Source organism: Salmo trutta, chromosome 15 (genome assembly GCF_901001165.1).
Source record: "Salmo trutta chromosome 15, fSalTru1.1, whole genome shotgun sequence".
Lineage (NCBI taxonomy): Eukaryota > Metazoa > Chordata > Actinopteri > Salmoniformes > Salmonidae > Salmo > Salmo trutta.
Window position 1 is genome coordinate 28,688,664 of NC_042971.1, and position 25,106 is coordinate 28,713,769.

Genomic DNA, 25,106 nt, shown 5'->3' on the forward strand with positions numbered 1-25,106 from the left:
TATGAACTGGTTACCAACGTAATTAGAGCAGTAAAAATAAATGCTTTGTCATACCTGTGGTATACGGTCTGATACACCACGGCTGTCAGCCAATCAGCATTCAGGGCTCGAACCACCCAGTTTATAACAGACCATATACCACGGGTGTGACAAAAACATGTATTTTTACTGCTCTAATTACGTTGGTAACCAGCTAATAATAGCAATAAGGCACCTCGGGGGTTTGTGGTATATGGCCAATATACCACGGCTAAGGGCTGTATCCAGGTACTCCGTGTTGCGTTGTGCATAAGAACAGCCCTTAGCCATGATATATTGGCCATATACCACACCTCCTCGTGCCTTATTGCGTAAGTTTGCACTTACACATCAGATATCTGCTCTTTCTCTGCTACCTCATTCTATTTCTCTAATTCTCTAGTCTAGTATTCCCTGGTTATGTTCCACTTCTCCCTCCTCTATTTCCTCACCTCTTCTTTTCCTCTTTCTTGTCCTCCTCCTTACTTTCTCCAACATTTCCCATCTGTTGCATCTTACTGGCCTTCTCTTGCTTCACTACTTTTTTGGCCTTGCCCTTGTTTTTCTTATTGACCTTCCCTTCCTGAATATTTTGGACAAGGAGATAAAGTAATGTAAGCTTATAGGTTTTCTCTTCTCTTGAGCTACGATACCTAGAGCTATGCTATACTATAGAAGGACTTATGCTATACTATAGAAGGACTTACAGCCAATATTCCCTTCTTGTATTTCCTCTCACCTGTGGGGCCACTCCAGCCATTTCCTGGAGCAGCTTCCTGCCGGACTCGCTCAGGTTGGTGATGGGAGCCAGGCGAGGGCTGTGGCGGTATGGGAAGTTTTCTGTTCGGGGCGGAGCGATAATGACAGGGCTGAGAGGAGTCAGAGGCCTTGGGACATTTACTGGGTAGGGAGAGCCTACAGCAGAGGGCAGGGCCCGTAGGGCTTCAGCCAGGGTCCGGTGTGCTGAGGTCACAAGAGGAGAGAGACCATTCTTGACAGATACAGGACCTGAGTCCTTCCCTGGGCTCTGTAGGACCAGAAAGTAAAGTAACATATCAGGAAAGTGCTATGTTCAACACAATCTGTAGAAATACTTTATAACTACTCTATACATATTGCAGATACATGACTACACTCAATAAGTAATTGTCTGCATCATTTCCAATCCCCCATGTATATATATATATATATATATATAAAAAAATGTAATATGCAGAACTTACCAGGAAGTCTGACTCATCGAAGGAGTGGAGAGACAGATCATCATCCTCGTCCATAACCTTCACGTCAAGCTTGGTCACCTTTCCATCCTCAACTTTCAGCGGTGGTGTCCTCCTTTCATGATCCTCATCATCACACTGTGTATCAGAGTCAACTAGTCAGAGACCATCCTCCTCACAGTGATGTCACTCAACAAAGACATGGACGGTAGGGTACAACTCTTTTACCTCCGATTCACAGTCAGTGAAGGAGTAGATGGAAAAGCCATCAGAACTGGAGGATGAGGTCACATCATATTTTCTCTCCATCAGCCGAGTCACCCTTCCAGACTGAGGAGACAGAGAAAGGCATGTACTCATGGCAGCCATAGAATACACTGGCATTGACCCTCAAGGAAATGTAGAATATGTAGGCAATCCAACATGGTTGTACAAGTAGTGAGTAATACATGGGTAACTGAAAATGCAATAAATGCAACTCCCATAACATTAGGGGTGGGTCTAAAGACCTTCCATAGTATAGGATTCTTTAGCATCTAGAATGGATGATTGTCAATTCAACCAAGCCACCCAAAATGGCCATATGAATCAACAGATTGATCTATCTGTTGTGTCTCTATGGGAACAGCAGAGATGACCTGGCTGAGAGGCTCTGGATTGATGCTCCATCCATCCCCAGATGTTTGGTCCTGCCCATAGCTCACAATGATTGGCTGTTAACAGTAAAGAATGCATTCAACACTGCTTTGCTCATTTTGGCCTTGAATTGTGTATCAATAAATAATATAAGTACTGTTATGTGGTTGAATTTGAATGTGACTTACATATTCCTAGCATGCAATGACTACATCAAGCTTGTTTTGGTTGTTTCAGATGATGTTGTGCCCAATAATGTATTGTGCCATTTTGGAGTCACTTTTAATGTAAATGCGAATAGAATATGTTTCTGAACACTTCTACATTAATGGATACTGAACAAAAATAAACGCAACACGCAATAATTTCAAAGATTTTACTGAGTTACAGTTCATATAAGGAAATCAGTCAAATAAATTCATTATGGGGCTGATTCTATCAGATAATGGAAATTAATAGTTCCAATGGTTTAGTAAACCTGAGCGCTATTGCAAAAGATTTCTCCAAAACCCAGACTTTTCACATGACTGGTCAGGAAATAAATAATGCTGCTGGAGGTAGCAGTGAACTTAGTGAGCAGTAAATCTCTTGTTTAGTCTGAACATACACTGAGTATACAAAACATTAAGAACACATGCTCTTTCCATGACATTTACATTTTAGTCGTTTAGCAGACGCTCTTATCCAGAGCGACTTACAGTAGTGAATGCATACATTTTTTCTCCGTACTGGTCCCCCGTGGGAATCGAACCCACAACCCTGGCGTTGCAAACACCATGCTCTACCAACTGAGCCACACGGGACCAGGTGAATCCAGTTGAAAGCTAGGGTCCCTTATTGATGTCACTTGTTAAATCCACTTCAAATCAGTGTAGATGAAGGGGAGGAGACAGATTAAAGAAGGATTTTTAAGCATTGAGACATGGATTGTGTACAGTGCATTCGGAAAGTATTCAGACCATTTCCCTTGTTCCACATTTTGTTAGTTGGCGAGAAGAAACGCAACAAGCTGTAACATTGATGCAACACTGTCCTCTGTCTCAGTTATTTCTGTCGTACTATACATTTTTTTTTACTTTCATTTTGAGCTACTACAATGAGTTTCGACCGTATTGGTTGTTCAGATCTGCTTACAACTGTCAAAGTTGGTAGGGGAAGGGGTGTGTTGGGGTTACCTATTCCTTTCCCAACTGGTAGTCCTAGTGTGTGTGGTGATGTCAATGGTAGTGAAATTGCACGGGAAGTTCCTTTAGTCAGTGGGGACAATGCAGCTTCTCATGGTCATCATGCAGTCAACTCACCTAGGCCCCAGGTTGTTAGCACCTCCACTCCTAAACCCAATGATGATGCAGTGCTAATAGGCCAGATAAGTACCATAGTCCAACAGATAGGACAGCGTCTAGTCCAAGTAGTCGCCTATAGAAAAGTCAAAGAACCAAAGAACCACCACAAACTCAACAATAATGGCGCTGGAGGAGATGGCTGCTATTGTGTGTGTTTTGTCGCGTTATTTGTAACTTATTTTGTACATAATGTTTCTGCCACCGTCTCTTATGACCGAAAAGAGCTTCTCGATATCAGGACAGCGTTTACTCATCCCGTACTGGAAGAAGATTTTTTCTTTAACGAGTTGGACGCGAAGGATTTACTCCAGAAACCCGACAAGGCCCTCATCCCCATCATTCGCAGGAGAAAGAGACAGCGATATAAGGGATGTAGGTCTTGGTCCCTTGTAAGGATCTGATGGCGAGTGGGTAATCTGCCTTTACCATCGGTCCTATTAGCCAACGTACAATCATTGGATAATAAAATAGCCAAACTACGAGCACATATATCCTACCAACGGGACATTAAAAACTGTAATATCTTATGTTTCATCGAGACGTGGTTGAACAACGACATGAATAACATACAACTGGCGGGTTTTACGCTTATTCGGCAGGATAGAACAGCCGCCTCTGGTAAGACAAGGGGTGGCGGTCTATGTGTATTTGTAAACAACAGCTGGTGCACGAAATCTAAGGAAGTCTCAAGGTTTTTCTCACCTGAAGTAGAGTATCTCATGATAAGCTGTAGACCACACTATTTACCAAGAGAGTTTTCATCTATATTCTTCGTAGCTGTCTATTTACCACCACAAACCGATGCTGGCACGAAGAACGCACTCAATGAGCTAAACACGGCCATAACCAAACAGGAAAACGCTCATCCAGAGGCGGTGCTCCTAGTGGCCAGGGGATTTTAATGCAGGGAAACTTAAATCCGTCTTACCTAATTTATACCAGCATGTCACATGTGCAACCAGAGGGGAAAAAAACTCTAGACCACCTTTACTCCACACACAGAGACGCGTACAAAACTCTCCCTCCATTTGGCAAATTTGACCATAATTCTATTCTCCTGGTTCCTGCTTACAAGCAAAAACTAAATCAGGAAGCACCAGTGACTCGGTCAGTAAACAAAGTGGTCAGATGAAGCTGATGCTAAGCTACAGGACTGTTCTGCTTCCACAGACTGGAATATGTTCCAGGATTCTTCCGATGGCATTGAGGAGCACACCACATTAGTCACTGACTTCATCAATAAGTGCATCGAGGCAATCGTCCCCAAAGTGACCGTGCATACATACCCCTTCCAGATGCCATTGATTACAGGCAACATCCGCACTGAGCTGAAAGGGTAGAACTTCCGCTTTCAAGGAGCGAGACTATAACCCGGAAGCTTATAAGAACTCCTGCTATGCCCTATGATGAACCATCAAACAGGCAAAGCATCAATACAGGACTAAGATTGAATCGTACTACACTGGCTCCGACACTCGTCGGATGCGGCAGGGCTTGCAAACTATTACAGACTACAAAGAGATGCACAGCCGCGAGCTGCCCAGTGACACGAGCTTACCAGACAAGCTAAATTACTTCTATGCTCGCGTCGAGGCAAGCAACACTGAAACATGCATGACAGCATCAGCTCTTCCAGACGACTGTGTGATCACGCCCTCTGTAGCCGATGTGAGTAAGACCATTAAACAAGGCCACAGAGCCAGACGGATTACCAGGACGTGTAGTCTGAGCATGTGCTGACCAACTGGCAAGTGTCTTCATTGACATTTTCAACCTGTGCCTGACTGAGTTTGTAATACCAACATGTTTCAAGCAGACCACCATAGTTCCTGTGCCCAAGAACACTAAGGTAACCTGCCTAAATGACTACCGACCCGTAGCACTTACGTCTGTAGCCATGAAGTGTTTTGCAAGGCTGGTCATGGCTCACATCAATACCACTATCCCAGAAACCCAAGACCCACTCCAATTTGCATACCACCCCTCCTGTACTCCCTTTTCACTAATGACTGCATGGCCAGGCATGACACCAACACCATCATTAAGTATGCCAATGACACAACAGTGGTAGGCCTGATCACCGACAAGACAGCCTATTGGGAGGTCAGAGACCTGGCCATGTGGTGCAAGGACAACAACCTCTCCCTTAATGTGATCAAGACAAAGGAGATGATTGTGGACTACAGGAAATGGAGGACCAAGCACGCCCCCATTCTCATCGACAGGGCTGTAGTGGAGCAGGTTGAGAGCTTCAAGTTCCTTGGTGTCCACATCACCAAACTATCATGGTCCAAACACACCAAGAGTCGTGAAGAGGGCACAACAAAGCCTATTCCCCCACAAGAGACTGAAAAGATTTGGCATGGGTCCTCAGATCCTCAAAGAATTCTACAGCTGCACCATCGAGAGCATCCTGACTGGTTGAATCACTGCCTGGTATGGCAACTGCTCGGACTTTGACCGCAAGGCACTACAGAGGGTAGTGCGTACGGCCCAGTACATCACTGGAGCCAAGCTTCCTGCCATCCAGGACCTCTATATCAGGCGGTGTCAGAAGAAGGCCCTAAAAACGATCAAAGACTCCAGCCACCCTTGTCATAGAATGTCCTCTCTGCTACTGCACGGCAAGCGGTACTGGAGCACCAAGTTTAGGTCCAAAAGACTTCTTAACAGCTTCTACCCCGAACCCATAAGACTCCTTAACAGCTAATCAAATGGCTACCCAGACTTTTTGCATGGTAACCCTGTTTTTAGTTTCCAGAAAATAACCGAAGCAGAGGTTCTAGCTGCCCTGTGTGCCATTGATACTAAGAAATCCTTAGGCGCTGACAATTTAGACCCGTTCTTACTTAAGTGTGCTGCACCTATCATTGCTGGTTCAGTGACACACATTTTTAATCTAACATTAAGCACAGGAAATATCCCTAAGGTGTGGAAAGCAGTTTTTCTTCTGCCATTACATAAGGGAGGTGACGGTAGTGATTTGGATAACTATCGACCCATCTCTAGGCTCCCTTGTCTGGCAAAGATCCTAGAATCTATAGTCAACAAACAGTTACAGTCTTTTCTTTCTGCTAACAGTATTCTTAGCACCAATCATTCTGGTTTTAGATCTAAACACAGTACCACATCGGCCACTATGCTTGTTGTAAATGATATTGCAAATGCCTTAGATGATAGAAAGCACTGTGCTGCGTTGTTTGTAGATTTGTCAAAAGCTTTTGACACTGTAGACCATGCTATCCTTTTGAGTAAGCTGTCATCTATAGGAGTGGGCACTGATGCCTGCCGATGGTTTTATGACTATCTTAAAGATAGAACTCAGGCCGTCATGGTCGACGGGGTCAAGTCTGACCCCTTACAGTTACTTAAAGGGGTCCCTCAGGATTCAATAATTGGCCCACTATTGTTCTCACTTTATATAAACAACATTGGTGATGATGTCAGATATTGTAAATTCCATTTATATGCAGATGACACAGTGATGTACTCTATTGCTCCAACAGCGGACCAAGCTTTAATGCAGTTGGAGTCTGATTTTAGGATACTACAGGGGTCTCTTTTACAGCTTAAACTTGTTTTAAACGCTAAGAAAACAAATGTCATGTTTTTTTCTAGGTCTAAACTCTCAGTTAGAAACACTTTTGTAATCACTAGCTTGGATGGTACTCAAATCAAAACAGGTCTCTGCATATAAATATTTAGGGGTATGGTTAGATGATAGGCTTTCTTTTAAAAAACATGTTACTGAATTGGGAAAAAAGCTCAAATTCAAGATAGGGTTCCTTTACAGAAACAGGGCTTGTCTGTCCTCCGTAAATAGAAAACAAATTGTGCAGGCTACTTTTATGTCCGTTTTAGATTATGGTGATATTATCTATATGCATGCATCGGCAAACACATTAAAACCACTGGATGCTATTTACCATTGTGCACTCAGGTTTATCACAGGTGATAGTTACAAAACTCATCACTGTATCCTATATACACATGTGGGTTGGGCCTCTCTATCTGTGAGGCGAGAGCAACATGCTCTCTTGTTTATTTATAAAGCACTTCTTTTAAAACTACCTCCATATATATCATCATTAATTTCCACTAGATATACACATTTTAAAACCAGATCACAGATGTGGATTACATTAGAGACTCCTGCGGTCTCCACAGAGTTGGGTAGGACTGCCTTTAGTTCCTTTGCACCTTATTTATGGAACAAACTGCAGATCCAACTTAAGTTAGACACTCTGGTGTCCCTTACCCATTTCAAAAATGTTATGGAGGATCAATATGATGTTGTCTGTGATTGTTTCTGTTGAATTGTGTCTTTGTTTTGTATGTTTGAAATGTTCTTGTCTGTATGCCTAAAACTGTACATGTCAACATGTTTACACAGGGCACAGCCGTAAAAGAGATCCAGGTCTCAGTCTGTTTTCCCTGTTAAAATAAAGATTTTTTTTAAAAAACGGTGCCCCCATACATTGGTTCTGTACCGGTAAAGCCTGTATATAGCCTCGCAATTGTTATTTTACTGCTGCTCTCTAATTATTTGTTACTTTTATTTTAATTATCTATTTTTTACTTAACACTTATTTTTCTTAAACTGCATTGTTGGTTAAGGGCTTGTAAATAAGCATTTCACTGTAAGGTCTACTACACCTGTTGTATTCGGTGCATGTGACAAATAAAATTGTATTTGAGATGACCTTTTCTGATTAAACAACTTGTGTTAAGGATCTGTCACAAACTACATACATACCATTTCAGTCCTGGCCAAACAAGCTGTTGAGGTAGTCTTTATGACGTACATAATGCTGAAAGGAGAAAAACAGAGGAGAGGTCATCATCATAGAAAAGACTCTAACCTGCCTGAAAGGCTATAATAATATTTCATCAGTGTACTGTATGTACATGCATAAGGACAAATCTGACATTAGGCCACTTTGGGTTACAAAAACATCTGCCAAGTTTTGATTTTGGGGTGAACTACAATACAAGTATTATTACAGTGCACCAACAGTGAATAACACTACACACTCAGTCACTCACGTCTATATATGCACTGTTGCTATTCCTCCCCCTCCGTCTCAACCTTGAGTGCAAACACACAGCATCATAACACAGTAAATGGCTTGTACTGTATGAATTCTGCTACCAAGTCAGTGACCCTTATTTGAGCTAGGGGTAAAGCATTTTGACTTCAGCGGGTGCGGGTCACTGGCCTGCAGGGCTCCTTGCCTTTGTTGAAGTCTGGTTTGATGGTAACCACTTCATTTCCATCTGCTCTTATCGTGCACAACAAGCATTCCTTCTCCTTTTGGCCAAGTCTGAGGAATACAAGAATACAATGCCACTTTTCAATTCCTGAATTGGAATGTACTTCAAAGTTATTACATACAAAGCAGTGTAATAAGTGCATAGGCTACATAGTGGTTTTTCCCCTTGTGCTACTCACTTGCCCGGTGGTCCCAGGTCCCCCATGATGTGCATGGTCTGTACAGGTGTGTTGACCACGTGGCTGGTCTTCACAAAGTCCTCCGAGGGCTCCCAGGAAATCAGCCTGGACTTGGGGAAGGTGCTGTCACTGCAGACCAACAGAATACCACAAACACGTTTTGCATAAAAGGGTATGGTGTAATATGAACATACCGGTACACTGTTTGTCTTCAAAGCAGCACATCACACATCAATGTTGCTTCAATTACATTCACTTTAATAATAATTCACTTTGGTGAGTAACAGGGACCTACACTGGCTGTCTGTCCTGTCGTCTGTGTCTGACATTGGCCATCCTATGTGCCAGGAAGGTAGGGTTGGACTTGACCTGCCTCACCATACTCTGGGAATCCTGTAATGAGTATATCAAAAACAACTTTAAAACACTAACGTTTCTTTGGGACAGAAACAAGGTAAATTCTTTGTTTTGAATAATGAAATTGTCACGTCTGCTCCCGCTCCCCCTCTCTGGAGCACGAGGTCGCCAGGCTGCTCATCATTACGCACACCTGTCACCATCGTTACGCGCACCAGCGCTTCATCGGACTCACCTGGATCACGTCATTGATTGCCTCCCCTATATCTGTCACTTCCTCAGTTTCATTCCCTTGTCTACATTGATGTCGTTTTGTTTCTCTTGTCCAGACTCTGTTCTTCTTTAGTTTCATGTCTATTTATTAATAAATCCTCACCCTGTACTTGCTTCCTGTCTCCCAGCGTCTGTGGTTATGGAACCGTTACAGAAATGGAGATTCAGTAGAAACCCACCCCTTCCCAATTGGTGTAGCAGTCAGAATCGGTGTAGGTGAAAATCCTGCGGTTCCGTCTGCCCCTGGTCCGCTCCAGAGCCATGATCTCTGTGTGGTACTGTCTCTCCAGTGGAGTCTGGTATACTGACTCACTCTGGAACAAAACCACTTCATATTACACACACACAGACACACACAGACACACACACACACAACTTACTATGCAAAATCAAACTATCCTAAACAGTAAAGTCTTATTTGTTATAAGGACACTGGTAGAGGACCTACCTGACTGAACAGCTTCTCCTGCCAGCCTACCACCAACTCCTCCTCATCATCATCTCCGGCTGAAAACAAAACCAAGATGTTCTGGTCCATATCTAGCCACCACGAAAATAACATCTACTCAACTAAGAAGCATATAACATCTTTCTGTATCAAAACATCTAACATCTTTCTGTTTCAAAACATCTAACATCTTTCTGTTTCAAAACAGTGTTAATACCTGATTGAGCCTGTGAGTTGAGGGTGTCCAGCTCAATGACTCCCCTCTCCTGTTGAGTCAAAACCTGCTGCTGAAGGTGTTAGGAGAGGGCTGCTGTGGAGGTGAATCTCTGAATATGGATCCTGTAACACCATTGTAAATATAAACAAGGTAAACAGGATTCTAGCTAGCTAAATAACATGTTTTCATGGCAAACTCAGGGATCAGGTCAAGCAATATACTGGGTGTTTATCATCATCTGCTTTGAGAGCTAACGTTAGCTAACGACATTGTCTTGCTTTTATGGCAATGCAAGGAATAAAAGCCACACAAAGGCCAACTGCAACTTACTTAATTGTAAGGTTTTTAACAGCATCTCGGGAACAATAGGTAGCCTCTCCGGTGTCGGTGCTGCAGCCGTCTGCCATGTTGTAACGTTAGGAACTTTATTGATGGCTAGCTAACTAGCTAGATTAGCAACATACACACAAACGCGCAGCAAGCAATTGAGACAATTTTGTAGCTAGTACTTTTCACAAGCGTCTGCTCGTTGCATGGTAACAACAGTCTGCCTGCCAGGTTGGGTTTCTGGCGAGCAATCCAACTATTTATTGGTTCACTACCGCCACCTACCGTGGGATCCAGTCCAGAGCAGCAGAATAAACCCCCCCACTGATAACAGGTAAGGTAATATCAGTACAATAATATTCCCTTGCTGTAAAAAGTTTAAGAACCCCTGATGTAATTAATTAAGAGAAAAATCTGTCTGACACAAATAATTGCAATTTAAAAAGCTTTATTGGAAATACACGTTTCAAACAGCACAATTCAAGTACAGATGAGTGTAGCTAAATCAGATACATGCTAATTTAGTTCAAATGTGATGCAGTCCTCCAGTCCCAGTTCATTTGCACTCTTTTGACATGCTTCAGACCAGATGCATGCTCCACTTCAGTGTACAATGGTCCTGAATTTGCATATCACAGTGTTTGAAGCTTCTACATTCTGCATCTCTCTGCTGTCTTTCATCTGAAGCCATATCCTCCAGGGTCTAAACAGGTATAGATTTCCATCTCTGTGTGGGAGACCAGATATTGCAAGGAGACCAGTAAGGGGCCCTCACCTCTTCACTTTGGCCCAAGGATACCAGTGACACTGCCCTAAGGTTGGTGCTGTTCTTTGGATGAGACTGTGGAGACAGAGGTCTTATCTCTCTGTGGTTACTAAAGATGTCATGGCACTTATGACATGAGTAGAGGTGTTGACCCTGCTTCTCCTGGATATATTTCCAAGCCTAAGCATGTAAATCCAACTCATTATCATAGGCTGGATGGAGACCAATATCGTTTTTTTTTTTTATATTGCTGCATGTCTCAAAATATAAGAATGAGACCAATATATGTATTTTGCTAATCATAATTCCTGTCTCTGAAATTACGTTTGTGTGTGTTGTAGGAATAACCAATACTCAAAATCTGTGTGTGTGTGTGTGTGTGTGTGTGTGTGTGTGTGTGTGTGTGTGTGTGTGTGTGTGTGTGTGTGTGTGTGTGTGTGTGTGTGTGTGTGTGTTAGAAGTAATAGTTGGCCATTATTTCTTTGAACATCTCAGTTTGGGCAGCAGCCACTGAAGAAACCTGTCAATCAAAAACCACAGGAGAATAAATAGTATTATAAACTGGGTGGTTGGATCCCTGAATGCTGATTGGCTGACAGCCGTGGTATATTTAAGCAATAAGGCACGAGGGGGTGTGTTATATGGTCAATATACCACACCTAAGGGCTGTTCTTAGGTACAACACGACACGGAGTGCCTGGATACAGCCCTTAGCCGTGGTATAATGGCCATATACCACAAACCCCCAAGGTTTCTTTTTGCTATTATGAACTGGTTACCAACGTAATTAGAGCAGTAAAAATAAATGCTTTGTCATACCTGTGGTATACGGTCTGATACACCACGGCTGTCAGCCAATCAGCATTCAGGGCTCGAACCACCCAGTTTATAACAGACCATATACCACGGGTGTGACAAAAACATGTATTTTTACTGCTCTAATTACGTTGGTAACCAGCTAATAATAGCAATAAGGCACCTCGGGGGTTTGTGGTATATGGCCAATATACCACGGCTAAGGGCTGTATCCAGGTACTCTGTGTTGCGTTGTGCATAAGAACAGCCCTTAGCCATGATATATTGGCCATATACCACACCTCCTCGTGCCTTATTGCGTAAGTTTGCACTTAAACATCAGATATCTGCTCTTTCTCTGCTACCTCATTCTATTTCTCTAATTCTCTAGTCTAGTATTCCCTGGTTATGTTCCACTTCTCCCTCCTCTATTTCCTCACCTCTTCCCCAGACTCTTCTTTTCCTCTTTCTTGTCCTCCTCCTTACTTCCTCCAACATTTCCCATCTGTTGCATCTTACTGGCCTTCTCTTGCTTCACTACTTTTTTGGCCTTGCCCTTGTTTTTCTTATTGACCTTCCCTTCCTGAATATTTTGGACAAGGAGATAAAGTAATGTAAGCTTATAGGTTTTCTCTTCTCTTGAGCTACGATACCTAGAGCTATGCTATACTATAGAAGGACTTACAGCCAATATTCCCTTCTTGTATTTCCTCTCACCTGTGGGGCCACTCCAGCCATTTCCTGGAGCAGCTTCCTGCCGGACTCGCTCAGGTTGGTGATGGGAGCCAGGCGAGGGCTGTGGCGGTATGGGAAGTTCTCTGTTCGGGGCGGAGCGATAATGACAGGGCTGAGAGGAGTCAGAGGCCTTGGGACATTTACTGGGTAGGGAGAGCCTACAGCAGAGGGCAGGGCCCGTAGGGCTTCAGCCAGGGTCCGGTGTGCTGAGGTCACAAGAGGAGAGAGACCATTCTTGACAGATACAGGACCTGAGTCCTTCCCTGGGCTCTGTAGGACCAGAAAGTAAAGTAACATATCAGGAAAGTGCTATGTTCAACACAATCTGTAGAAATACTTTATAACTACTCTATACATATTGCAGATACATGACTACACTCAATAAGTAATTGTCTGCATCATTTCCAATCCCCCATGTATATATATATATATATATAAAAAAATGTAATATTCAGAACTTACCAGGAAGTCTGACTCATCGAAGGAGTGGAGAGACAGATCATCATCCTCGTCCATAACCTTCACGTCAAGCTTGGTCACCTTTCCATCCTCAACTTTCAGCGGTGGTGTCCTCCTTTCATGATCCTCATCATCACACTGTGTATCAGAGTCAACTAGTCAGAGACCATCCTCCTCACAGTGATGTCACTGAACAAAGACATGGACGGTAGGGTACAACTCTTTTACCTCCGATTCACAGTCAGTGAAGGAGTAGATGGAAAAGTCATCAGAACTGGAGGATGAGGTCACATCATATTTTCTCTCCATCAGCCGAGTCACCCTTCCAGACTGAGGAGACAGAGAAAGGCATGTACTCATGGCAGCCATAGAATACACTGGCATTGACCCTCAAGGAAATGTAGAATATGTAGGCAATCCAACATGGTTTTACAAGTAGTGAGTAATACATGGGTAACTGAAAATGCAATAAATGCAACTCCCATAACATTAGGGGTGGGTCTAAAGACCTTCCATAATATAGGATTCTTTAGCATCTAGAATGGATGATTGTCAATTCAACCAAGCCACCCAAAATGGCCATATGAATCAACAGATTGATCTATCTGTTGTGTCTCTATGGGAACAGCAGAGATGACCTGGCTGAGAGGCTCTGGATTGATGCTCCATCCATCCCCAGATGTTTGGTCCTGCCCATAGCTCACAATGATTGGCTGTTAACAGTAAAGAATGAATTAAACACTGCTTTGCTCATTTTGGCCTTGAATTGTGTATCAATAAATAATATAAGTACTGTTATGTGGTTGAATATGAATGTGACTTACAGGCCTTTTGTGGATCTGAGGGGTCTGCACTGAAGTAGACTGTCAAGACAGCATTCAATGTGGTTAGATAGGGATTTCTGCATTTGCTTTCATTCTGATAACTGCAGTTTGTACATGCAGAATGCATAACTAATGTGTATGTGTTATTGTTTCAGGTCGGATATGACTTACAGGCTTTGGCCTTCTGTGCACCTTGCCGGTTGGCCACAACACGGAATCAGGGGTGTTCACCCTCACTGGTTTCAACTGTCAACACAACACTCAATTTAGAATGTGATAATATAACAAAAACAGGACAAAACAAACAAATATTTGATATTTACCACATAAGGGCGGCGTCTTAAAGCTCTTTTGATTCTCTCATCATTACGGTCCATCTTTCTTTCTGAGGGAAACATTTCCATCAATTGATTGACACAAAACCCATCCTGACTCACACACAGACACACACACACAAAGATGGCATTCCAAATGGCGCCCTATTCCCTATATATATATATATATATATATATATATATATATATATATATATATATATATATATGTTTGGAAGGAGGTGCCCCAAAAGGCCAAAGATTACCTGCAACAACCTGAGTGAAGAAAACGATTGTAGATTAAATCAAATCTGAACACAGTTTATGTAGTGAATTAATGCATGGCTACGTCATTTTATATCACAGCTTTATGACCGCGCATAAAACGTCACAAGAAAAAGGCTTGTTTGGAGCCGGACTGGTAGTCGCATCTTCTCACTGGTTGTAGCTCAATAACGAACGTGATGTGCTTATTATATCCTAATGACTGAGTAATGGTTGTATCGATGGTTGGTTGGACGTTTTACATAGATAGGCCAACATGATATCAATAGGAAGAAACCATTCCTTGCCAAATATTTTTTTATTATTTTACTTTGAGTAACATTAAGGGAAGACAATGGAAGCCGTTTACTTTAATGTGTTGTCCCTGGCCTGACACGTTTTATTTAATTAAACGGTTTTATTATTTTATTAAACTGTCAAATCAAATATATCTATCTTATCTTTCTATCTAACTCAAATGAGCTGTTGAGGACTCTTTGGTCATCACATTTCAGGCACAAGCCAGCAGGTGGAAGTGTCTTTAAATGCAGCACTGCCTTAGCGCACTTCATGATCTGCGCAACAGTTACTTTGTGGTTGTGAAAGTGATTAATCCAAATGCGGAAGTACAGTACATTTGTTTTGGTTTAGCAAGCTAGCTACTCAAGTCTTGGCTAAAGTGTTGTGCAATATTGGAGGAAGTGTCGTAACTGACATGTTGTATTGTGCTTGAATACCCTCTAGTAGTTTGACAAGTATGCACTGAGCATCAACATGATCACCCGAATAGTTTAGAAAGATGTGGTTCAGAGGTTCAAGAGTTTTACTACTGAGTTCAGGCTAAAAAGTGGCATTGTTGCTGTCATTATAGTATCATTTGTTTTGTTTACTGTCACTACATATTTCGGTATATCAGAGGATGTCTAAAGTCTTGGAACTACAGTTTTTGCCAATGGGCATGGTACGTTAGCAAGGAGGGACTGGGTGATTTAAGAATCATATGCTCGGTAGCTAGCTAGCTACTTTGTATGGGACTGTTGTAACGTTATCTAGCTTGCTACAACTTGTAGCTAACGTTAATGACGTAACATATGGTGCCAGTAGGCTACAGCAGCAAGCTAGAGCACAACACATCAATGCCGCTGATGTCTGTCAACCCGATAATTTCAGTTTTAATGCTCTCCTCTTCCTTTGCGGTACACAAGATCATCACATACTCCTTCCACCACAAGACAGTGACCCAGCTACTCTTCAGCATTGGGGTTCTGGTGCACCTCTGGTGGGATTGAGAAGAGTGTGGACACTGTTTGGTTCCTCCTCGTGTTTCAGCTGCTCTCTATCAGCACAGGGGTGTTGTACACCCTCCTGGGGCTGGTACTGTTTGGTGCATCTGCCAAAAATCAAGGGGAGGGGTTAGTTCCTGTATCTCTCTCCCTTATGGGTATGGCCACAGTGGTTATGGTTGAGGGCTTTCTTTTTGGGGTCAGTGTACCCATGTTAGCCCTGGCTGTTTCTGGTCATCGTAACACTTTTGGTCCCACACACTGTCTTCCTCTGCATCCCCATCATCGCAGGGGGATCTCCATCCTTACTCCAACCTTGTGGTTGACAATAACCATGATACACTGCAGTATGTTACAGCTTTAAGTGTGCTTAGTAGTGTAGTTAAGTTGTAATATGTTTATGTGCGGCGCTGTGGTCTAAGGCACTGCATCTCAGTCTACAGTCCCTGGTTCGAATCCAGGCTGTATCACATCCGGCTGTGATTGGGAATCCCATCGGACGGTGCACAATTGGCCCAGCGCTGTCCGGGTTTGGCCAGGGTAGGCCGTCATTGTAAATAAGAATTTGTTCTTAACTGACTTGCTTAGTTAAATAAAGGTTAAATAAAAATAAATGATATACTTGAAATTTGTGTTGAGTCATCATGCTGTACATAATGGGATGTTTGGTTAGGAAAATCACTGTGTCACACATTCTCCTTATCTTGCTCTGGGGAAACATGGAAAGGGCTGGCACCCACTTCTAGACATGTCTGATGCTAGGGCATCAGTGCTGGACAAGAAGATGCCTTTCAGGCTGCTGAGGGACAACTTTGGTTTTAGAAGTGTTTTTCTTTTTTCATCCGGTTGGACAAATACTCCAAACAGACTTCCCAACCGCGTCCTCATGGCCCTAAAGCACACTTTTGCCTCGTTTTGTATCACCTTTCAATGATAAATCTGGGGGGGGACAAAAATGCAATTTCAGAATGTGGGGGAGGGGGGCATGTCTCCCTGTCCCCAGTGAAAGTTGTGCCCCTGAACATTGATGTCCTGTATGACCCTGCATCAATAGAGAAGGAAGACGGTCCACCCACCCTGAGTACTGAGAAAGCACTAGACGCATCATTTATCCTATAAGACGAGAGGTCATTAAATGAACATGATTGCTGGGTGCAAGCCAGAGTACATGATGTACTACAGTATAATGAGGAGCAGTTTCAATAGATGATCCTCAGCTGTAATTGAATACTGTACAATAGGCACCTAGTGGTCCCCATGATTAGATAGAGAATTACTGTTTAGTTAGATAAGCTCTCTGTAATCTCTCCACATTCTCTTTGGTTGCAGAATCATTTCTACCCAGTCCAAGCCTACGCTCCAGTTTCCTCCAACCTACAGGCTACCGATACCACACCAAAGACATTTGAAGGCTGGGCCCACTCCTACTATACACAGGGGAGCCCTGTTCAGTTCTCAGGTTATTATGGTCACAACCATGGATATGTCCTCAAGCATAGCTTTGGGTAAAGTCACGAACATGAACACAGCTGCAGCCACAGTCAAGGTCATGGACATAGTCATGGACACAGTCATTGGCAGACATCTGCCTCTCAATCCAGAACTCACTGGGGCCCAGTGGCTCAACATTCTCTCCAGTCTGTCTGTCAGTGCCCCCCAGAGTTTCACAGCAAACATGCCCGAGTCTGTGATGGTTCACCCAGGTGCACCTGTGTCTTTATTGACAGATTGATGACATAGAAAACTGATTGAATGACAGAGCTCTCTCATTTGTTATACATTGAAATGTTGATCAGGTGTGATTTTTGTTGTTGTTGTGGTAAGTATTGTTGGAGCTATGACATATCCAGTCAGTGTGAGGCCTGAGGTTTCACCAGCTCGTAGCGTCCCACCTGCCCTTCATGCAGGAGCTGGCCAATGAGCTGGTGTTTGTGCACACATCTCTTAAATGATTATGAATTGATCCACCATTGAGCACAAAAACAACACTTGTTACAGAATATTTTACTTAGAAATAACATCTGTCATACAAACCATGCCTGACAACATGATCCAATAAGACAGAAAAATAAAAGAACATTTAAATAAACATTTTGGAATGTCTTTTAAAAAAAAATCCCATTAGGTGATTTTGGTCAAGCTGAACTTGTCAAGCTGAACTTGTTACTGAGGCAGTACTTAAAAGGTACACGGTTTCTTCACTGATGATTTTGGTTTGAAGTGTCAATCAGACTGAATGTTCAAGGTCAAATCAATACAAGGAGGTTTTGATTGTCAGTTGATTGTAAGACCACTCCTTTTGGCTTGTACTTTGTGTTGTTCTACACATACGGTAGACAAATCTCTTCAAATCAAATCTTTATTTATTTTGGCACTCTTGATTTATACAACCTTGATAAATCAGGCAATTTATATGACACTGATGTATTCCGTTTTTCTTTCCTTAACTACTTACAGCTCAGGGCTGGGCTGAGCGGGAACTGTACTTCGGCAGAGGTAGGGAGGCGAGCAGGCCAGAGGTGGATGAACGCAGTGCCCTTCTTTGGATGTAGGGACTGATCAGAGCCTGAAGGTACGGAGGTGCCGTTCCCCTCACAGCTCCGTAGGCAAGCACCATGGTCTTGTAGCAGATGCGAGCTTCAACTGGAAGCCAGTGGAGTGTGCGGAGGAGCGGGGTGACATGAGAGAACTTGGGAAGGTTGAACACCAGACGGGCTGCGGTGTTCTGGATGAGTTGTAGGGGTTTAATGGCACAGGCAGGGAGCCCCGCCAACAGCGAGTTGCAGTAATCCAGACGGGAGATGACAAATGCCTGGATTAGGACCTGCTCCGCTTCCTGTGTAAGGCAGGGTCGTACTCTGCGAATGTTGTAGAGCATGAACCTACAGGATCGGGTCACCGCCTTGATGTTAGCGGAGAACGACAGGGTGTTGTCCAGGGTCACGCCAAGGCTCTTAGCACTCTGGGAGGAGGACACAATGGAGTTGTCAACCGTGATGGCGAGATCATGGAACGGGCAGTCCTTCCCCGGGAGGAAGAGCAGCTCCGTCTTGCCGAGGTTCAGCTTGAGGTGGTGATCCGTCATCCACACTGATATGTCTGCCAGACATGCAGAGATGCGATTCGCCACCTGGTTATCAGAAGGGGGAAAGGAGAAGATTAATTGTGTGTTGTCTGCGTAGCAATGATAGGAGAGACCATGTGAGGATATGACAGAGCCAAGTGACTTGGTGTATAGCGAGAATAGGAGAGGGCCTAGAACTGAGCCCTGGGGGACACAAGTGGTGAGAGCACGTGGTGCGGAGACGGATTCTCACCACGCCACCTGGTAGGAGCGACCTGTCAGGTAGGACGCAATCCAAGAGTGAGCCGCGCCGGAGATGCCCAACTCGGAGAGGGTGGAGAGGAAGATCTGATGGTTCACAGTATCAAAGGCAGCAGATAGGTCTAGAAAGATGAGAGCAGAGGAGAGAGAGTTAGCTTTAGCAGTGCGGAGAGCCTCCGAGACACAGAGAAGAGCAGTCTCAGTTGAATGACCAGTCTTGAAACCTGACTGATTTGGATCACGAAGGTCATTCTGAGAGAGATAGCAAGAGAGCTGGCCAAGGACGGCACGCTCAACAGTTTTGGAGAGAAAAGAAAGAAGGGATACTGGTCTGTAGTTGCTGACATCGGAGGGATCGAGTGTAGGTTTTTTGAGGAGGGGTGCAACTCTCGCTCTCTTGAAGACGGAAGGGACGTAGCCAGCGGTCAAGGATGAGTTGATGAGCGAGGTGAGGTAAGGGAGAAGGTCTCCGGAAATGGTCTGGAGAAGAGAGGAGGGAATAGGGTCAAGCGGGCAGGTTGTTGGGTGGCCGGCCGTCACAAGTCGCAAGATTTCATCTGGAGAGAGAGGGGAGAAAGAGGTCAAAGCATAAGGTAGGGCAATGTGAGCAGGACCAGCGGTGTCGTTTGACTTAACAAACGAGGGAATGACAAAACATTTATTTTTACTGCTCTAATTACATTGGTAACCAGTTAATAGCAATAAAACACCTTGGGGGTTTGGCCAATATACCATGGCTAAGAACTGTATCCAGGTAGTCCGTGTTGCGTCGTGCATAAGAACAGCCCTTAGCCATGATATATTGGCCATATACCACACCTCCTCGTGCCTTATTGCGTAAGTTTGCACTTACACATCAGATAGCTGCTCTTTCTCTGCTACCTCATTCTATTTCTCTAATTCTCTAGTCTAGTATTCCCTGGTTATGTTCCACTTCTCCCTCCTCTATTTCCTCACCTCTTCCCCAGACTCTTCTTTTCCTCTTTCTTGTCCTCCTCCTTACTTTCTCCAACATTTCCCATCTGTTGCATCTTACTGGCCTTCTCTTGCTTCACTACTTTTTTGGCCTTGCCCTTGTTTTTCTTATTGACCTTCCCTTCCTGAATATTTTGGACAAGGAGAAAAAGTAATGTAAGCTTATGGGGTATATTCTCTTGAGCTACTATATCTAGAGCTATGCTATACTATAGAAGGACTTATGGCCAATATACCCTTCTTGTTTTTCCTCTCACCTGTGGGGCCGGTCTCACTCAGGTTGGTTATGGGGGCCAGCCGAGAGCTACGGCGGTATGGGAACTTCTCTGTAGTGGGTAGAGCAATAAAGACAGGGCTGAGAGGAGTCAGAGGCCTCGGGACATTCTCTGGGGAGGGAGGGGCCACAGCAGAGGGCAGGGCCCGTAGGGCTTCAGCCAGGGTCCGGGGTGCTGAGGTCACAAGAGGATAGAGGCCAGTGTTGCCAAACACAGGACCAGAGACCATCCCTGGGCTCTGTAGGACCAGAAACAAGTCAAATATCTGGAAAGTGCTATGTTAAAAACAATCTGTAGATATACTTTATAACTAAACACATTGCAGATACATGACTACACTCAATAAGTAGGAGTAACTTACAAAGCTCTGGACATTGTTCTTTTTTTATGACTTGAGGAGACTGTTCTCGGCTATACTGGTCTGCATTTCTGCCATGCTGTCTATAATTTCGGCCATCTCTCCAGTGCATTTCTTGAATGCCACTTTCGACCTACAAGTCATTCAGCCAACTGTCCAGGTCTACTGCCTTAAGATCACCTTCACTGCAGTTTCTCTTCATCTCTTGGATCAGTGCCCTCACCTCCTCGCCCATCCTCTTGACCTCCCTAGCCACGTCTTCATCCCTCAGTCTCTCCTTCCTCCTCCTCATCCACTTCGCAATCCATCCTCTACAGCATCCCTCATTCTTCTTCTGCCTCTCTTGGTTGATGTCCTGACCGTCATTGAGCGTCTCCAGGCCTTCCTCCAGGATGAGTTCTATTGAGGTCAGGTTTTCTTTGATCCTCCTCAGGTTCTCCTTGTTGGTGTTGGTCCACTGTGTCTTCTTGTCCAGCTGCTGCCTGCAGGGCCGGACCTTGGGGACAACCTCAATCTGGTGTGACATCTTATTCAGTGAACTCACAGATGCAGGGAGGAGGATGTTGAACATGGCCACAATAATATCTACAGACATAGGGTCAAACCATTGAGATGTGACACACACACACACACACTAAAAAGATGCCTACCAGTCGATGGTCTTTCAGTGGTCCTTGTGGTTCCTTTGGAGGCTCTGGACTGTCCTCAGTAGAGGCATCATTGCCATCATCGAGCTGTGTGTCAGAGAGCTAGCTGGTCATAGTCCATTCAGAATTGGAGGATGAGTTCACCTCATCATATTTTCTCTCTATCAGACAAGTCACCCTTCCAGACTGAGGAGACAGAAAGGCATGTACTCATGGCAGCCATAGTATACACTGGCATTGACTCTCAAGGACCTTCCATAGTATAGCATTCTTTAGCATCTCGAATGGATGATTGTCAATGCAACCAAGCCAACCAAAATGGCCATATGAATCAACAGATTGATCTATCTGTTGTGTCTCTATGGGAACAGCAGAGATGACCTGGCTGAGAGGCTCTGGATTGATGTTCCATACATTAGAACAGCTACTCATTCAAGGGTGTTTCTTTATTTTTACTATTTTCTACATTGTAGAATAATAGTGAAGACATCAAAACTATGAAATATCGAATAATGTAGTAACCCCATAAAAAGTGTTAAATAAATGTAAATATATTTTATATTTGAGATTCTTCAAATAGCCACCCTTTGCTTTGATGACAGCTTATCACACTCTTGGTATTCTCTCAACCAACGTCACCTGGAATGCTTTTACAACAGTCTTGAATGAGTTCCCACATATGAAGAGCACTTGTTGGCTGCTTTTCCTTCACTTTGCAGTCTGACTCCTCCCAAACCATCTCAACTTGGTTGAGGTCAAGGATTGTGGAGGCCAGGTCATCTGATACAGCACTCCATCACTCTTCTTCTTGGTAAAATAGCCCTTACACAGCATGGAGGTGTTGGGTCATTGTCTTGGTGAAAAACAAATGATCGTCCCACTAAGCCCAAGTCAGATGGAATGGCATATCGCTGCAGAATGCTGTGGTAGCCATGCTGGTTAAGTGTGCCTTGAATTCTCAATAAATCAAAGACAGCGTCACCAGCAAATCCCTCCCACACCATAACACCTCCTCCTCCATGCTTTACGGTGGGAAAGACACATGCGGAGATCATCCGTTCACCCACACCGCGTCTCACAAAGACACGGCAGTTGGAACAAAATAAATCTTCAATTTGGACTCATCAGACCAAAGGACAAGTTTCCACCAGTCTAATGTCCATTGCTCGTGTTTCTTGGCCCAAGCAAGTCTCTTATTATTATTGGTGTCCTTTAGTAGTGGTTTCTTTGCAGCAATTACACCATGAAGGCCTGATTCATACAGTCTACTTTTAACAGTTGATGTTGAGGTGTGTCTGTTACTTGAACTCTGTAAAGCATTTATTTGGGCTGCAATTTCTGAGGCTGGTACCTCTAATGAACTTATCCTCTGCAGCAGAGGTAACTCTGGGTCTTCCTTTCCTGTGGCGGTCCTCATGAGAGGCAGTTTCTCCCTATTAACCAGAAATACTTTTGATACCATATAGTATTGAACGCCCTCACCTTCTTCATGAAAGTGATCTCAAGCAGAGGTCGACCCTCGCTTTTAATTCGCACCTTTTCCGTGTACCCCAGAGAATGAAAGGGGTTCTTCAACCAAAGAAATCCACAACATTTTTGGCAGTGTTGGCCATTCTACCATTCTGGAGGAGATAACTGCACACTCGCGCTGGTAACGTTAGCTAGCTAGCTACTGGAGTTCCTGTAATTTATTAAAATTTGCCTTGCTAACAACACACAAAAATAAAGTTCTAAAACCACGAAAATATTTTGAAATATACCTCCTCGCTCTCCTGTAATTTGAAAAAACGAATTTGAATTGAATAATATAACAAAATGCTCAACTATCATTCTTCACTTTTAATCTCTATCCAACAACTTCACTACATTTGTCACCACATAGAACCCCCATAATGCTCTGTGGCACAATCCCAATACAACACACCAGGGCTGCATTCCAAACACTTAAAATACACACCTTCTCCCCTCAGCCCTCACATAAAGTGGACACTTCTGATGACGTTTCATGACGGCTGATGAGTTGACACTTGCAGGGCAAGGGGCGAGGGAAGAATTATTCAATGTTAAATGGACCGCCCGGAAATGTGTCAGCTGTTCATCCCATGCTTGTGTTTTCAGTCATCATGGAACTGTTGTGTGTGCCTTATGCGCTAATCAATTATGATTGCATTTCATGTCTTGGCTAGAAGACAACGTCTTCGCAGACATCGAATGTTAGCCATCCTACTGTATCAGGTAAATCGAAAATTGCAATGTATAAGTGTGATGTAAGGAAAGTTATATGCTTTCGTGTCGTTGACTATCATTAAATGTGAAGACTGTATATTATCAAATCCATTCTCTATGTGTAATTTTACTACGCGATAAAACTAATCATGTAACTTTAACGAGGAAGTCGGGGCACCACGGAAAAATTATAGTGTCAATTTCCCAAATATAACTCCTCAGATATTTTCATATCTTATCAAAATAGTCGCTTATTAATGAATTTTATTGCCTCATCAGTGTCATTACTGAATGTCGCAAACCCTTGGATATCTGCACGAACCCTAGCATAGAATCATGAATCAGCAATATACAAATTGGCTTAATGATTTATTTACTAACTTAATCAATCACAGAATTACATAAAACTCACTCACAATTAGTTCATACATGGGTTACTTAACATGTTGTTGTTTCTCTCTGTTGTCGCCGGTCCATCTGCTGGAGGGAAAAGGGGCCGTCTCATGTTTGTGGTCACCTGGGCGTGGCCACTGACTGTGCATAAATACCATAAAACAACCAATTCTGATTTAGAAGACTAAATCACATTGTTATCTTTTCAAAAGTATTCTGATACTTATTCATTCATCTTATACAACATTCAGCTGTAAAACTAACAGCTGGGAAATGTACACTTTAAGAGATACAGTTATGTGTGTTTCCTGTCCTTCATGAGATCACCAAATGAAACACACTAGACATGACTGTCCCTTAAGTGTCCATGGACCATTCCCACATTCTCAAAAATAGAAATATTGTTTCATTCTCCCATTTTGGGGATTAGGAGTTTTTTTATTTACATTTGTTTCTACTTACACTTGTACGTTGACTTCTCCATATTAAAGTTGGTTTTAAGTTTTGGCTGACTTTGCTGAGCGGATCATCATCGCAAACTGAATTATGGGGCTAATTGTACATTCGCAAACTCGATTGTACAATTGTAAGTGAAACTAGGCAAAAACAGAGGTGATTATGAAATTAAATATGTCATCAGGACGTGTATCATGCTGTGAAGATCCCCACAAGGCATTTTATCTTGTATATTAAGTCTTCAAATGTAAGGCATTGAAAGCATTCTTTATTTGCAATCTGTAAATGTATTTACAAAATTCAACATGACTGCCTATTCAGATGCCCTAGGAAGGTTGTGTAAATACAGAGAGAAGAGTAAGATTAGAGTAAAATATACATACTTGTAGCACATTCATATTGTACCATGTATTGTTAAATTTATACATTTAAATTGCAGTAACTATTTAGTAATTGAGCCTTGTTTTTCATCGGTTCATTAAAGAATAGGTCTTAGATTAAGTGGCGGTAAACTGTAAAAGTGTCCAGGTGTTTTTTTTCTCACGCTCTCAGACTAAGGCTTAGTGCCAACTAGTTACGATTAGATGGACACTACCACAGCATAAAGGCAATGCAATATGTGTTGGTTATATGTGCACTTTCAGTACAACATGAAAACGTCTATTAACTGTCATTTATGTGTGTTCTGATAATCACTTCCTCTGGTGTGTAGTATACAAA

The 25,106-nt window shown here is 43.2% G+C and overlaps 4 protein-coding genes across 9 annotated transcripts in view; all 4 read right to left on the bottom strand.

Annotated features, from left to right (window-relative positions):
• LOC115148712 (uncharacterized) overlaps positions 1–25,106 on the bottom strand; it is a 229,906-nt gene that overhangs the window by 177,227 nt on the left and 27,573 nt on the right. The window lies entirely within an intron of this gene.
• LOC115148715 (uncharacterized) lies at positions 279–23,612 on the bottom strand. 5 transcript variants are annotated; one of them, XM_029690862.1, is made up of 10 exons: positions 22,794–23,612; positions 14,194–14,255; positions 14,042–14,116; positions 13,871–13,909; positions 13,685–13,759; positions 13,275–13,376; positions 13,050–13,184; positions 12,570–12,857; positions 12,293–12,435; positions 10,723–11,577 (listed from the first exon to the last, which is right to left on the bottom strand). In XM_029690862.1, the coding sequence occupies exons 2-10, from the start codon at positions 14,245–14,247 to the stop codon at positions 11,532–11,534; spliced, it is 957 nt and encodes a 318-aa protein (XP_029546722.1). In that variant the 5' UTR covers positions 14,248–14,255; positions 22,794–23,612; the 3' UTR covers positions 10,723–11,531. The 5 variants fall into 5 exon arrangements, with proteins under 5 accessions (XP_029546723.1, XP_029546722.1, XP_029546721.1 ...); XM_029690863.1 differs by lacking the exons at positions 10,723–11,577; positions 22,794–23,612 and adding an exon at positions 279–470 and having other exon boundaries at positions 14,194–14,287; XM_029690861.1 differs by lacking the exon at positions 22,794–23,612 and having other exon boundaries at positions 14,194–14,287.
• LOC115148737 (uncharacterized) lies at positions 485–1,643 on the bottom strand. Its single transcript, XM_029690922.1, has 3 exons — positions 1,467–1,643; positions 1,242–1,376; positions 485–1,045 (listed from the first exon to the last, which is right to left on the bottom strand). The coding sequence occupies exons 1-3, from the start codon at positions 1,620–1,622 to the stop codon at positions 722–724; spliced, it is 615 nt and encodes a 204-aa protein (XP_029546782.1). The 5' UTR covers positions 1,623–1,643; the 3' UTR covers positions 485–721.
• LOC115148738 (Meckel syndrome type 1 protein-like) lies at positions 7,875–9,872 on the bottom strand. 2 transcript variants are annotated; one of them, XR_003866741.1, is made up of 6 exons: positions 9,748–9,872; positions 9,479–9,613; positions 8,965–9,062; positions 8,670–8,798; positions 8,264–8,541; positions 7,875–8,028 (listed from the first exon to the last, which is right to left on the bottom strand). XR_003866741.1 is itself a non-coding variant. In XM_029690923.1 (5 exons), exons 1-5 carry the CDS (start codon positions 9,859–9,861, stop codon positions 8,415–8,417), a joined length of 603 nt encoding a protein of 200 aa, XP_029546783.1. In that variant the 5' UTR covers positions 9,862–9,872; the 3' UTR covers positions 7,875–8,414. The 2 variants fall into 2 exon arrangements, 1 of the variants encoding a protein (XP_029546783.1); XM_029690923.1 differs by having other exon boundaries at positions 7,875–8,541.